This window comes from Mercenaria mercenaria, chromosome 7, assembly GCF_021730395.1.
Source record: "Mercenaria mercenaria strain notata chromosome 7, MADL_Memer_1, whole genome shotgun sequence".
In the NCBI taxonomy this organism is placed as follows: domain Eukaryota; kingdom Metazoa; phylum Mollusca; class Bivalvia; order Venerida; family Veneridae; genus Mercenaria; species Mercenaria mercenaria.
This window is the reverse complement of record NC_069367.1, coordinates 81,595,144-81,611,342: the sequence shown is the minus strand read 5'-3', so window position 1 is coordinate 81,611,342 and position 16,199 is coordinate 81,595,144. Positions and strand designations below refer to the sequence as shown.

The window sequence follows — 16,199 nt, the reverse complement described above, 5'->3', positions numbered from 1 at the left end:
AACATACAGCGCTTGAGAAATTAAAAAAAGATGTCTTATGTCTATATATTCCATATTCACTTAAAACAAATCTTGTTTTATACATTGAAATATTTGGTATGCAACAATTTTTAATCTCATTATGGGAAACAGATGTGTTTGAAAATGAAAAATGAAAATGTTGTCCGTTAAAGTCTTTTGATATTACAAAGATGCTCACAACATAAAGTTTTATATCATTTTATTATTTGCAACATAATATTATGAAGTTTTGTTAAGTAACAGTATTTGAATCAAGAAATGCACTATAAAGAACAGAGCAAATTTAAAAAGCATGTGGAAATCTTGCATTTTAATGGTGTAAAGTTGATGCAAGAACATTAATCAAAGAAACATTACCTGTATTTTTCAGTTCTTGGAGATGAAGCAGGAGATGGCAAGATGGAGGTTACTGTGGAAACAGAAGGGGAGAGAATTCCTACAGAACTAGAGGCAATAGGGGAGGGAACTTTTGAAGTCACCTTCATGGGAGATGGAGAAAGGAAGCATACATTAAATATTCTTTTCAATGGAGAACATATCCCATGTAAGTAAGACTCCGTATTTTCAAGTGTTTATAAATGTAGTGGCGGCCGTAAAAAGTCTCCCCGTACTTGGACTCAGTGTTGTTATATTTTCTGGCTCTTTGGGATCATTGAGTACACTCAATTATACTGTAATAGAATTCTGCTTAAGCCGGTGCTAGGAGGTGTGAGGGGTGTTGCATATTTCATTACCTCTCATAAACAAACTCAATCAAACCAGGTCTGCTATCATTTTGCTTGATTGCATTCTATGCTTCCAAAGGACCTTCTATAAGATTTTATTAGTGTCAGTCAAAAGGCCTTTTTTATATATTTTGAATTCTTTTAGATGTAAATATTTCAAGTAAGTGAAATTTTGTTTTTAGTTTTTGTGATGCCCCGAAGTGAAGAACTCGTATCTGTGAGTTAGGGTTAATGCTTAGGAACTATCCCAGTGACTTTTGCAGAATCTGACCTGGCTTTTGTGAGGAACATATCTAACCATTTTGCTTAACATTTGTGTGAAGTTTCTTTGGAATTTTGTGCATCATTTAAAAGTTGAAGATGTAAAGTGCTTCAGCCAGGTGGATAAATTGTCACTGACAGTGATTACTGTTTAAAGTAGTGAAACTTACTTGGACTTGTTATCGTATAAATACAGAGTCAAATAACTTTTACTTATGAATTTACAAACAGTGAAATGAATTTGTAGAAAAGCTGTATTTGAATTGATATGAAAATGTATTATTCCATAGGTAGTCCATTGTCAATTAACTTTGCTGATGTGGACAAAATAAGGATCCAGAAACCAGAGAGCATGCTCATCCCATGTAATAGACAGATAAATATGCAAGTGACGTCTGCTCCAACTGCCATAGATGATCTTGTCATACATGTTGAAGGTATGTATATTACATGCTACACTGATAGAAGCATCTCCAAGTGTTGTCTGCTGGCCAGCTGCCATACTGCCAAAATATTGTAATTAAATTAAACCTAAATAATTTTACATTGATTGTGAAGAAAGTTAACAAAATGTTTAACTGTGCATGATGATTGATTTAATATTGTATTTCTTACCAGTGCTTGCACCTTGGTAAAGAATAGTTCAGTCCATGGTCATATCTTGCTCTACCTCAGAGATTTCAAACTTCAACCTCTGGGTCAGAAATCCAAAACATTACTTCTGCACCACTGTCCCTTTAAAATTGCATTTAAAATTAAACTATATAAACTTACAGCTACTGCTGCTTTATGAGGTATGATCTGTTTTACTCATTAGCTTTATGTTTTAGTATGCAGCATAATAAAAACCTGAATTTTCTCTACTGGAATGGTCAAGTAAACAGGAAACAGACTTAAGCAAAGATGACAGGATGTTCGCTAAGGTTTCTGCATGATATATTTTACACATTATAAATGCACACATTTTGATGTTAGAGAATCAAAACTATTTTCCCGTTCCAGGTCCAGTGTTCAATAAGGTTCCACATAAATTCAGAGAAACCGGCAGCCGACTGTACAGCCTGGACTGGACCCCAGTGAAACCTGGGACATATGATATAGATGTGAAATATGGGGATGTGATACCAGTCTGGGGAAGTCCAATGAAAATTAAAGTTTTTGATTCAACCAAAGTGAAACTCCTTGATAGGGGATACAAGGCAGAAGTTGGAGAGAGACACCTTATGAAATGTATGTTGAAATTGACAGAAAATTCCAAAATTTTTCGCAAAGTAAACACATAATACAAAATGTAAATGAAAAAAAACACCTTTTGTGTGTCTTTGTTAACTTGGCATATTGCTTGTTTAAGTTTCATAGTGAAAACTATCTTTTCTCAAAGACACTTTTAGCTCACTAGGGACAAGTGAAGATTTATGGATTGTAGGGCTATGAGTTTGTTCCCTGGGTTTGGCATATCGTGGGCTGAGCGCGAAACTATTGTAACTGTATATAAATAAAGAACAAGATACAATAGTTTCACGCTCAGCCCTCAATATATACTCCTTGGTGGTCTTATGTATTGTGTGTGAAATCCTACTCTCATCCCTTCCAATTCATGTGGAGAATTTGGCAGTTACTTGCGGAAAATAGGTTATTAATCCCCCGCCATGGCGGAGGGATTATAGGAATGGTCTGCGTCCGTCCGTCCGTCCTTCCGTCCGTCTTTCCGTCCTTCCGTCCGTAACAAAATCGTGTCCGGTCCATATCTCCTAAACCCCTTGAAGGATTTTCATGAAACTTGGGTCAAATGATCACCTCATCAAGACGATGTGCAGAACCCATGAGTCAGCCTTGTCGGTTCAAGGTCAAGGTCACAACTCAAGGTCAAAGGTTTGAGCCTGCCATTTTGTGTCCGCTCTATATCTCCTAAACCCCTTGAAGGAATTTTATAAAACTTGGGTCAAATGATCACCTCATCAAGACGATGTGCAGAACCCATGAGTCAGCCATGCCGGCTCAAGGTCAAGGTCACAACTCAAGGTCAAAGGTTTGAGCCTTCCATTTTGTGTCCGCTCTATATCTCTTAAATCCCTTGAAGGAATTTTACAAAACTTAGGTCAAATGATCACCTCATCAAGATGATGTGCAGAACACATGAGTCAGTCATGCCAGCTCAAGGTCAAGGTCACAACTTAGGGTCAAAGGTTTGAACCTTCCATTTTGTGTCTGCTCTATATCTCCTAAACCCCTTGAAGGATTTTCATCAAACTTGGGTCAAACGATCACCTCATCAAGGCGATGTGCAGAACTTATAAGTCAGCCTTGTTGGCTCAAGGTCAAGGTCACAACTGAAGGTCAAAGGTTTGAGCCTTCCATTTCGTGTCCGCTCTATATCTCCTAAACCCCTTGAAGGAATTTTATAAAACTTGGGTCAAATGATTACCTCATCAGAACGATGTGCAGAAATTATGAGTCAACCATGCCAGCTCAAGGTCAAGGTCACAACTAAGGGTCGAAGGCTTGAGCCTTCCATTTGGTGTCCACTTTGTATCTCCTTAACCCCTTGAAGGATTTTCATCAAACTTGGGTCAAATGATCACCTCATCAAGAACTCATGAGTCAGCCATGTCAACTCAAGGTCAAGGTCACAACTGAAGGTCAAAGGTTTCAGCTCTGTATCTCCTAAACCCCTTGAAGGATTTTCATGAAACTTTAGTCAAATGATCACCTCATCAAGACGTTGTGCAGAATTCATGAGTCAGCCATGTCAGTTCATGGTCAAGGTCACAACTGAAGGTCAAAGGTTTCAGCTCTGTATCTCCTAAACCCCTTGAAGGATTTTCAACAAACTTGGGTCATATTATCGCCAGAACTCATGAGTCAGCCATGTCAACTCAAGGTCAAAGTCACAGCTGAAGGTCAAAGGTTTCAGCTCTGTATCTCCTAAACCCCTTGAAGGATTTTCATGAAACTTTGGTCTAATGATCACCTCATCAAGACGTTGTGCAGAATTCATGAGTCAGCCATGTCAGTTCAAGGTCAAGGTCATAGCTAAAATCAAAGCTTTTACCCTTTCACTATCAATAGCAGTGGCGGGGGATTTAGCTGTCTTTCAGACTGCCTTGTCTAGTACTGGTACAGAATCCAGGAACACTAGTTATGTACAGTGCCTGCTGTTATATCACTGAAATGCTTTTGAAAAACTGTGCCAAACCCAATAAACCCAAACAAAACACAAATAAAATGCTAATATGACATGATAAAAAAAACCCAAAAAACATCAAGAATATCTGAGTCTCTGATAATTAAGGTTCTGCATATTTATGGAATACAGATCTTTAATGTTAACTATCAATCGGAAGGATGTTAGACATTTCCAGTACATTTAGTTGTAAGGAAATAGGAACAGAATGTGAAACCAGGGATAGATTGAAGCTAAATTGATCCTGTTTTTACCCAAAGGGGTATCGAATGTCCAAAGACTATAGTTTTCACTCTGTTTTATTGTCGAGCCTGTTTCTGGTGAGCTCGATATAGTTGCCACTTTCGGTGTATGTGTGTGCGTGTATGCGTCCGTCAGTTTTGTCTGGACCATAACTTTGACATGCATGTACCAACCTTGTTTATATTTGGCATGAATGTTTACCTCAATGAGAAGGTGTGTCATGCACAAACCTCATGTTCTTATCTCAAAGGTTAAGGTCACAGTTGGCGGTCAAAGGTCAAATTGAAGTTTTTCCAGAGCATTTCTTCTTCATGCATGGTGGGATTTTGATGTAACTTGGCATGAATGTTCACCATTGTGAGATAGAGTAACGTGCCATGAACCAGGTCCCTAGGTCCAAGGTCAAGGTCACACTTGACAGCTGGCGGGCTCAACATTCTGCCTGTGGGCATACTTGTTTAAAACAAAGTAAATTGATCCTGTCAGAAATTCGATCTAACAGTCAGTCTTTCAGTCAGTATATAAATTAATCAGTTAATCATTCAGTCAATCATTGTTTCAGTTGATGTGTCAGAAGCTGGGGAAGGAGAGTTAGGAGTGATTATAATGTGTGCAGGTGAAACTGTCCAATCAGCAGTGAGCAAGGGAAATGATGATATGATCTGGGTATCATTTGAACCGGATAAATATGACCTCTATGATATCTTTGTTACATTTAACAAGGAACCAATACCAGGTAGGTAGGATTAATATACTGGCTAATACATTTGATATTTATAAGGGTACAGGTTATTTCCAAATAATTATGGAATAGTAAAATTATACTTTAATGTCCTAAACAGTTGCATTTTCTTTTCCGTTGCAGTATATATTACATCAGATTGTAGCGTAAGCCTCCTCTGTAGGGAAAAAGAAGATTTGTAAATTTATATCCCTTCACCTCTAGTAAGTTAGAGGGCTGTTTTAAAATTTATTATAAGGTTCAAGAAATTTTGTATGGGCAATATTACTAGTAGAGATGCAAAATTCATGTCTAAGCCAGGGAAGCATTCCCAGACAATTTTAAAAGAACCCTTACATCTAAAATGAGGTTTATGTTCATTGGCAGCAAGTTGGTACTTACATGAAGTTTATGAACATGTATAGTTCACTGACCATGTTACAACATATATGCCATTAAAATTATTTTCAGTCTAAGTGTTATAACAGAGCTGTAAATTTTGGAATGTTCTTCTAGTAAACTACATTGTATATAAGATTTTTTCATTAAAATAATGGAATTGGTAACATTTTCGGCTAGCTGTTGATCATATACTTACGAACATTTTAATTTGTATTAGACTTGTGGAATGTGTGTTACTGAAGGTGGTGCCTGTATTTATCAAACATTTAATAATGTATATAAAGGTTTATTATTCTCATATCAAATTTGCACATTGAATATTTAATTTCAGGTTCACCCTTCAAGATAGACTTGTCTAGAGATGACCCGGACTGTAAAGCTCTAGCTCTCCTCAACACCAAGTATTTTGTTGTTGAACAACTGCAGTGGTGTTTCCTACAAGCTCTTGGATATTACCTACCTATAGATCAATTAGTCATGTATATAACAGGTCGTTTATTGAAAGCTCTGTGGCGGCTGCATCATGTATTTTTAAAAAAAAAAAAACAATTATCAGTTATTACTGTAATGGTGAATATATGTATGCATCTTCATTGTGATTTAGTGTGCATGACAAATAACAGTTGATTATGAAAATGGAATGTGTGTACAAAAGCATCATGTTAGTGGTTGGTAGATAATTTACTTTTTGACAACATGGTTTTTGTACAAATTCTGGTAAAATACTGCATGGAGATAATGGTTTAAAAACAAAAAGGGTTGATAATAAGAAAGTTTCTAATTTTTCAGTTTTTATTGGATATTTTACATTGTAAAGTTTGGCCATTTTAGATACCAAAATGTTTAAAAGTGGCAGTCTTTGCCTTATTTGTTGGTGGATATAAAGTTTTCTATCACAAAAGGAACATAACCCTTTAAATTCTGTTGACATTTTTCATGTAATGACCTTTTTTTGCCATAAAATTGACATTATTCAAGACATCTACAAAATTTAAATAGTTCATATTGCTACTCTTAGTGACCTTTTATTTAGACTGATAAAATCTTTTGATCTCATGTGGTTTTCTGTTACTGAAAGTATTTTTGAATCCAAAAATGTTTCAATAATTCATGTTAATTCACAATTTTTGAATGAATGTACGAAAATGTTTCATTATGTGAAGTGGATTTAGTAAAAGATATGGGATAGACAATCATAATGGAATAATTTGTAGTATGATTAAATTTTATCTACATGTATATGTAACGTAATAAAATTATAAGCATGTTGTTATATTATTTCATTACTTGCATTGATTGGTGGAAGTGCTAATAAATATATAAGGTATTTATGTTTTACCTGTTCTTATATATGTATATGTTTCACAGTTTGGCAAAACACCAGTTTCCTGCTAGGTGGGTGAGAAAAAATAAAGACTGAACTTTATTTTCAGGACTCATTTGTATGGTGTATTTACAAGAATGTTTCAATATGAATTAAAAACTAACACTAGGTATTTTCAGTATATATAGTTACAATATCCATTTTCCATTGAAATATGCAAGAAGAAATAAAGTATACAGTCAAACCTTTCTCTAAAGAATACCCTTAGAAATTAGAAAAAAATGGTCAGTGTTAAAAGGTGATCTTCTCTTTACACAGGCTATGTATAAACAGATAGAGAAAACAGTTGCCTTTAGTAGCAGGTTTTATAGTTATGGCCTTTATAAGGTTTGACTGTAATTTGATTTTTTCATTTATGTGTATGAGTTTAAAGATCATTAATCATTTTACTCCCACCATTTTTTTTTGTAAAAAAAAAGAATTTGTTGTGTTTTGTTAAATTATTAATTATGTATGTTAATTGGTGTAAATATTTTTTTATGTTAACAGCACCAACAGGGGATAGGGTACATGCTGATGTTTATAACCAGGGTAACGGAGAATACAGAGTGGAATGGATGCCCAGATGTGCTGGTAGGCTTCTAATATTTCAATTTTTTTATTTCTCACGAAGAACTTTTTTTCTGAAATGGTTGAAAAAGAAACCTTGAAAATGTGCATACTTTTCATTAGCCTTGTATTTTTTCTGTATGTCCAAAGATGTTTAAAATATAGACAAACTATTTTTGATGTGGGTGTGCTTCTGTTGTATTCATCTTGCAGGGTTATATTATGGTAGAATAATTCTGTTCAGGAACAGATAAAAGTATTGATTCTTTGACAGTATGAAAACAGATGATGGAAAAATAGAAATAGCCTCCTAAGGTGAACAGAATACTGATGATAAATAATGTCCACAAGTATAGATGAAAAATATTCTAATAAGTATACATGTGTAGATGATAAAATTATTTCTGAATGATTTTAGACATATGAAAATTATTCATTCTTCCTACTGTATGGATGACAGCTATGTAGAGTAGGCCTACAGGTGAGAATGTAATTACATGTTATGTATATATAACAGAACTAAACTAATAGCAGAGAACATTTTGCTTAACTTCGGAAGTATCACAATTACAGGTCGCCATACCATTGACGTGCAGTTTGCTGGTGTACAGGTTGAGGGAAGTCCATTCTATGTGGATGTGTTTGATTTATCAACTATCAGGATAGATAACTTCAGACACGGAACAGTTGGTGATGAGGCTGGTTTCAGTGGTGAGTGTATACAATATAATGGATTTATTACCTTAGTAGTCTGACTTTTAAAAAAGAAATCTTTGAGGTATTGTCTTCAAATGATTGTTGTTGTTGGTTAGGTAATTTGTTTAGTTGCACTTTGTTTAAATCTGTAAGAGCTATGGCTTTGAAAATGTGCACACTTCTTTATCATCATAAGGTGGTTAAGTAGGCCAAGAATCATAACTTTGATTTACATTTTGTCAGAGTTATGGCCCTGTTTGTACTCGGTAGATTAAATATATTGAATGTTTTAGGAGTAATATCTTTGAAAGATTGTATACTTAGTTGAAATTCCGAATAAGATGGGAGTACTTACTAGACAGCATTCTTCCAAAGCTTTGCTGTTTAGATAAAGCTTGAACAAGATTCTAACTATTTTAATTAGATCATAAAAAGATATTTATGGGCCTACATACATATTATGGTGAATTCAGCTTTTCCTGATAAAAGGACAAAAGTCAGATTACTTGAAGATTGTTTGGTTTTTAATGGGTTATTTTGTGTGTGTATAATACATGTATAGAGAGAGAATTTCATTTTAGAAATGTTGTTGCATTTCCAGTGTAGAGGGGTACCAGTTTACAGGAGTATTTCTTGTAATGGAAAAAGAAGCAGGACTGCAAAATGTTTCAGTTTGGAGAGTTTTCTTGTTGTCTGAGGTTCTGGTTTGGAAGATTTTTGTCGAGCCCGTAAGGGAGCGGAGACATAGTTGTTCAAATGGCTGTTTGGTGTATGTGCGTGCGTCTGTCCGGATTTCTTTGTCCGGACCATAAGTTTGTCATTGATTGTGGGATTTTAAAATAACTTGGCACAATTGTTCACCAACATAAGGCAGCATGTCGCGCCCAAAGCCATTTCAATATCTTAAAGGTCAAGGTCACACTTGCAGTTTAAAGGTCAAATATGGCTATAATTGACCTTGTCCGGACAATAACTACGTCATTGAATGTGGGATTATAAAATAACCTGGCACAATTGTTTACCACCATGAGATGGTGTGTCGCGTGCAAAACTGGCGTCAGTATCTTAAAGGTCAAGGTCACACTTGGAGTTTAAAGGTCAAATATGGCTATAATTGACCTTGTCTGGACAATAAGTTTGTCATTGATTGTAAGATTTTAAAACTTGGCGCAATTGTTCACCACCATGAGACGGCATGTCGCGTGCAACACCAGTATCAATATCTTAAAGGTTAAGGTCACACTTGAAATTTAAAGGTCAAATATGGCTATAATTGACCTTGTCCAGACAACAACTTCGTCATTGAATGTGGGATTATAAAATAACTTGGCACAATTGTTTTATTTGGCACAAATGTTTGTCTCAGTGAGACAGAGTTTCGTGTGCATCTCCCAGTCCTTTTAACAGCTGGCGGGCTCGACATGTTGCCCTTGGGCATCTAGTTTCGGTTGTCACAGATTCGGCTTTGTAGGGTTTTCAGTGTAAAATTAATCAATGATAGCCTTACAGAAAATCATGATACTCTTAATATTTTTGTGTTCATTCCTTTATTATATTCTTGGTATTATTTTTTTTTCAGTTGACTTCAGCAATGCTGGTACATTAGATCAGGAGATCCAAATCGTCGGCCCATCAGGAGTTGATGTCGTGTATGACTCCAGAGAACTTGGATATCTCTGGAAAGATTATATCTATGAACCAGAGGAACCAGGAAAATACCAGATATATCTCAAATATGGAGGTTTCCAAATTCCAGGTCAGTTTTACTGTTGTTTTTATCCCCCCCCCCGGATATGAAGTATATTACGGTTTATGTTTTAATCTTGCATATAATTATGTGTAGGTCTGTTTCCATTGTAGAATTAACATTTTAATGGATTTGCAAGTAACTACACATATATAACCCAGGATATGTTAGGTCAAAGGTAAAGATCTGCATATTATAAGAGGCCTCCATGGCCGAGTGGTTTAGTGCTGACCTAAGATTGGTTTCTCCTCACCCCTGTTTGTTTGAAACCTTGCTTGGTATGTAGAATAAGCGATCCAGCTGGCTTCCTGAAGTGTTTGCCCATGCCAGAAATAATGAGAAAGTAACCTGATGACCAGTAATTATGTTGGTGTAACATTAAATGCTGCAAAAAACCCACTTTTTTCATCCACCCATGCCTTCCACACTTCTTGAAAGATTTTCACAGAACTAGCATTCATTTGTTTATCTATCCACCCATACCTTCCACACTTCTTGAAAAATTTTTCACAGAACTAGCATTCAGTTGTTTATCTATCCACCCATACCTTCCACACTTCTTGAAAAAAATTTCACGGAACTAGCATTCAGTTGTTTATCTTACCCAGAGGACATACAGAGAACTAACTTAAGCTTCTCTGTAATAGCTCTAGCTTTTCAGTGTAAGGGCTTTAATTAATCGTTACCTTATGAAATCAAATGGATTGATTCATGAGGCAATGAGACATGTGAAAGTCAGCTTCACAAGATGGAGGATTTTGGAAACTGCAGTTTTTTGTTTCACTTCTGAAATAAATAATGGAGTAACACAGTGTTCGAAGCTCTGTAGTTTTCTTACCAAGTAGTGGTTGTTACACTGGGAAGGTTAATTAGTAAGAAAAGTATGTGCATCAACTCGACATAATATCTCTAGAATCTTGTTATCATTGGATATGGATGGTAATTATGTGTGGATATTCAGTGCTTACAGAAATGGAAATGATGGTACAACAACAGCCAGAAAGACTGCACTGTTACTTTACTTACCAAGATGTGCCCATTGTGACCTCATTTATATATACAGTCCTCTAAATTTGCCTGGAAACACATGCCAAGGAGTGTTTGGCAGAGTTTAAACAGTGTATGAAAGTCAGCATAGAGAGATAATTGGTCTGACATAGGCCCAACATTTCGTATTACCCAACTACAATGGAAATGATAATATAATAAACAGCCATGACAGACAGCAATTTAGAACGTACATGAACAAATGGAACCAGTACTTGAAGTACTTGGTCTGATGCTGGCCGTATGCAGGTCAGATGCTGGCCATATGCAGGTCAGATGCTGGCCCTGTGTAGGACTGATGTTGGCCATATGCAGGTCAGATGTTGGTCCTATGCTGGTCAGATGCTGGCCCTATGCAGGTCAGATGCTGGCCCTATGCAGGTCTGATGCTGGCCCTGTGCAGATCAGGTGCTGGCCCTATGCAGGTCTGATGCTGGTCCTATGCAGGTCTGATGTCAGATGCTTGCCCTATGCAGGTCAGATGCTGGCCCTATGCGGGTCTGATGCTGGCCCTATGCAGGTCTGATGCAGGCCCTATGCAGGTGTGATGTTGGCCCTATGCAGGTCAGATGCTGGCCCTATGCAGGTCAGATGCAGGCCCTATGCAGGTGTGATGTTGGCCCTATGCAGGTCTGATGCTGGCCCTATGCAGGTGTGATGTTGGCCCTATGCAGGTCAGATGCTGGCCCTATGCAGGTCAGATGCAGGCCCTATGCAGGTGTGATGTTGGCCCTATGCAGGTGTGATGTTGGCCCTATGCAGGTCAGATGCTGGCCCTATGCAGGTGTGATGCTGGCCCTATGCAGTTGTGATGATGGCCCTATGCAGGTCTGATGCTGGCCCTATGCAGATGTGATGCTGGCCCTATGCAGGTGTGATGCTGGCCCTATGCTGGTCAGATGCTCGCCCTATGCAGGTCAGATGCTGGCCCTATGCAGGTCAGATGCTGGCCCTATGCAGGTCTGATGCTGGCCCTATGCAGGTCAGATGCTGGCCCTATGCAGGTCTGATGCTGGCCCTATGCAGGTCAGATGCTGGCCCTATGCAGGTCAGATGCTGGCCCTATGCAGGTCTGATGCTGGCCCTATGCAGGTCAGATGCTGGCCCTATGCAGGTCAGATGCTGGCCCTATGCAGGTCAGATGCTGGCCCTATGCAGGTCAGATGCTGGCCCTATGCAGGTCAGATGCTGGCCCTATGCAGGTCAGATGCTGGCCCTATGCAGGTCTGATGCTGGCCCTATGCAGGTGTGATGCTGGCCCTATGCAGGTCAGATGCTGGCCCTATGCAGGTGTGATGTTGGCCCTATGCAGGTGTGATGCTGGCCCTATGCAGTTGTGATGCTGGCCCTATGCAGGTCAGATGCTGGCCCTATGCAGGTCTGATGTTGGCCCTATGCAGGTCTGATGCTGGCCCGATGCAGTTGTATCTTCCAGAGGTATCTTACATCATTTGTGTTTAGTGTGAAATGCCGCACTGCTGTTGTGTCATGAATAATTGTGGAAAAATATCAAAATGCAAAATGTGTTGTTGAAGTCTAACATATATACAGCTTGTTAAACATGTCATTGTTAATTGTTTGGCCTGACATTATTGAATTAACTGGCAAGATTTTAACATCATTTGTAATTTCATCCTGTTCTTTGTTACTTGTTGTATTGTAAGGTGTTTTGCAAGGATATGTAGATGCAGTATTGACTTGTAACAAACAAACAGCTAGAGTTTTCTAGATTTTCATCTGTTATGAGCATGTATTCTGCCTAATATTTTTTAATGAAATCAATAATTAATAAACCTGTATTACCTGAATGCTTAGTTGAGCATAACGTGTTCCAGAGAAAGGTGTTGGTTTTCAGGCGTCATAACAATGGCGGAAAAATTGATTTCAGGAAATATTCAGAGAGCATGCAAAAAATACAATCTACAACAATTGATTTGAAGATAATATGAAATGATGGTTTTCGAGGAAAGTAAATAATATATTGCAAGATTTGAAGTAATACACTAATAGTGGATTTATGAAAATGGAATAACTATTCTTGGAAGATTCATAGTCAGAACTTTTAGTGCTACTTAGAAAAAAAGGAAAAAGTAACAGCTCATAGGATAGTTCTTCATTGTAATGAAAGTGCTGATAAAGTTCAGTTCTTAGAAAAAGGCAATCATTTCTAAAAATGAGGGGAATGAAGTAAGGACTGCTAGTGCATGATTATTTGTTATATAATAGTGAAACAGTACCAGCCAGGTGGATTTAAGGTTCATTTTCTGGGGAAAAGAACAGTACTGGTTTCTTAATAATATGTGATCTGTCTATGGTCCCATAAGTTCTGAAGCAGTGACCCAGATTAAGCTGACAATACTACTATAGTTTGTTTGTTTTGTAAGTTAACTTATAGTCACCGCTGGAAACCCCTAAGGGGTGACTCCTCCAGAAGACTGTTAATTTCTTTTTAGTTGGAGGATAGTGCACTCCAATTCCAGAAACTTCCTTAGTTTTTTAGCCTGCCAGGTGTAACCCACTGCGCCCGCTCTACTACTTTGTGACTGACCCTTATAAATAAATACAGTAAAACCTGTAGTAAAAGGCCATTTGTGAATAAAGACTACAAGTATAGAAAAACCTGCTTTGAAATGTCACTATTTTTCCCTGTCCTTATACTAATAAAGGGTAAAAGTTTTCTATCCATTTACCAACATAGGGTAAAAGTTTTAACCTATTGTAAGAAGCCATCTGTTTATAAAGACCACTGTTCACCTTTCCTGAGGAAGGTTTTTATAGACAGATTTGACTGGTCTTCGAAAGTATAATGATTTCAAAATATTTTACAACCAGTCAAATACATATTTGTTATTGTGCAGTGTTAATTAATAATTAAATGCCATTTAGCTTGTAATGAATAATTGACCTGTAATAGTTGGATATTGTGGTGGGACACTGTGTTGACATTTAAAATAATGATTATTGTTAATTGTTAATAACTCAAAGATTGTATTCTTTTAATGTTAGAAACAGGAAACAAAATGGATAAAAGTGACCTAAATATGACGTTTTCATGAGGAATAGGAAGTTTTATGTGTAAAATATGGTTATGCAAAACTTTTTGTATTTTCGAAGGTGATCTATTCCAAACTGTTGGAGTTACTGATTTTAATAGTGATCATGTTAAAAATGAAATTTACTCTGTAGCAATAAACTATTGGATTATTTGCTCTGATATTTTATAAGATTAAAGTTCCTTGTAATGGATAAACTAAGAGGATGTTATTGATTTACAGCTGCTTTTAATGACAGAGTTGGTGCAAGAATAACTGAATACAGGACAAAATCCACCCCTCACCTGCCTCAGTTTGACTGTGGTGGATAAAATTCTCCAAATAAAAACACTAAAATAAAAAAAAAAGGTTTAAAAGAAATTTGAAAAACAACTTTTAATGAGTCTTAGCAGAATGAAGTGAAGATTTGGATATAATTTGGTATTTTGTCTGCCTTGGTCAAATGATTTTGTCTGGAAAGGATTTTACCCAAAGCCATAAGATAATCACTAGTTTCCCAGAATAGGAAAAAAAAATACCACCCCCCACCCCCCACCAAAAAAAATATCAGAAAAAAAGTTTGCTGTTGGACTTATAAAAAGCACATGCAAAAACAAGAACATTTTTATTACTGGCCTATTCTAACAGTTCAAATTGCTTTTTTGCCAGTGTGTGTACTTAAGAAAAGTGTTGTACACTGTCAATGACAGGGTTGTGACATGGTTGCCAATTAAATAAATAAATGGCCTTGCAATATTGTAATTGACAGCAGGGTGGCAAACTGGATCTTCAAGGTATTTAAGATTGAGATTAAACACTTTCTTCTGACTGTGGAAGTCAAATAAAGGCAGGGGCATTTGTACAATAAATAAAAAGCTATTAGTTTTGTATACTATTATTTTGGTGTTTTTATTGCAAAAATCATATTTTTCCCACCACAGTGGTCTGGGAGATATATTGATTTATTGCTGTCTGTGTCCGTGTGTTCATCTGTCACAAATCTTGTCTGCACTCTAAGTTGAACGGTTCTCATCCAATCTTACCAAACTTTAACAAAATGTGTTTACCAACAAGTCCTCGGCCATGGTTGATAACGAGCCAAATCGCCCAAGGCACGTCAAAATTATTGCCCTTGAATTAATGAAAACTGACCTTTTTACTCTTGTCCGCACTCTAACTTGAACAGTTCTCATGCAATCTTCACCAGACTTGAACAAATTGTGTTTGCCAATAAGTCCTCAACCAGATTCAATAACTAGCCAAATTGGCTTAGGTACGTCAGAATTATGGCCCTTGAATTACTGAAAATCACTCTCTACACACTTGTCCGAATTCTTAAGTCGAACATTTCTCATCCGATTTTCACCAAATTTCAGATTATGGCCTTTGAATTACCAAAAATCACTCTATACAGAGGTGCCAGAGATACATGTATTGGTGCATGGTTGACTCGGATACATAACTATTCAGATGATTAGGCAGTTGTGGGAGACATGTGCTTTTCTCAAAAGCTGCTATGTAATTCTATTATTAATTACTAAATAGTATATCTGATATGTTGACTTTCCTTTTATTTAAGAATGATATTTGATTCTGTCTCATTTTGGCATAAAAACATGAATGGCTACTTTTTTTAACCACTTTTTCAATGACAAGGTTTTTCCCTGATTTTGGAACTTTAAATATAAAACAAAACAATTGATATTACAATGCTTATAAAGAACACTCAGGGTAGTAGCTTGATCAGTTTTTAAGTTATTGCCAAAACCAAGTTTGATAGGGTATTTTAGCCATTTTTTACTCTAGTATTTTTAAACAGTTCAATTTTGACTTGTATTTTTGAATAGATTGCTATAAAATTTTTAGCATAAAAAGCAATATCTAAAATTTTCAACATAGGATTTTGTCTGATTTAAGCGGTGAAAAAAGATACATTTTTTTGCCATAAAATTGTCATTAATATCAAAAATACTATGAAAATTCAAAAAGAGACCTTTACAATAATGTATAGTTTATGTCTTGATCTTGCAGAATAAAGCAGCAATTCAATAAATGGATTAGGTAGACCAAACAGTATTTATTTTATTAAGTTGTATAAAAAATGCACTTGATTAATCAACAACAAAAACAGAAGATCTTCTATATAAGGTTTTAGATTGTGCTTGATTTATAACAAGTCAATACCTT

The 16,199-nt window shown here is 36.5% G+C and overlaps 1 protein-coding gene across 1 annotated transcript in view; it reads left to right on the top strand.

Moving 5' to 3' along the window:
- LOC123553799 (filamin-A-like) overlaps positions 1-16,199 on the top strand; it is a 117,157-nt gene that overhangs the window by 81,529 nt on the left and 19,429 nt on the right. The window contains exons 22-30 of the mRNA XM_053547300.1: positions 392-565; positions 1,298-1,444; positions 2,010-2,237; positions 4,997-5,170; positions 5,889-6,182; positions 7,431-7,514; positions 8,064-8,201; positions 9,766-9,942; positions 13,207-13,259. Coding sequence (XP_053403275.1) covers positions 392-565; positions 1,298-1,444; positions 2,010-2,237; positions 4,997-5,170; positions 5,889-6,182; positions 7,431-7,514; positions 8,064-8,201; positions 9,766-9,942; positions 13,207-13,259 — 1,469 coding nt within the window. The remainder of the gene's footprint in view (positions 1-391; positions 566-1,297; positions 1,445-2,009; positions 2,238-4,996; positions 5,171-5,888; positions 6,183-7,430; positions 7,515-8,063; positions 8,202-9,765; positions 9,943-13,206; positions 13,260-16,199) is intronic.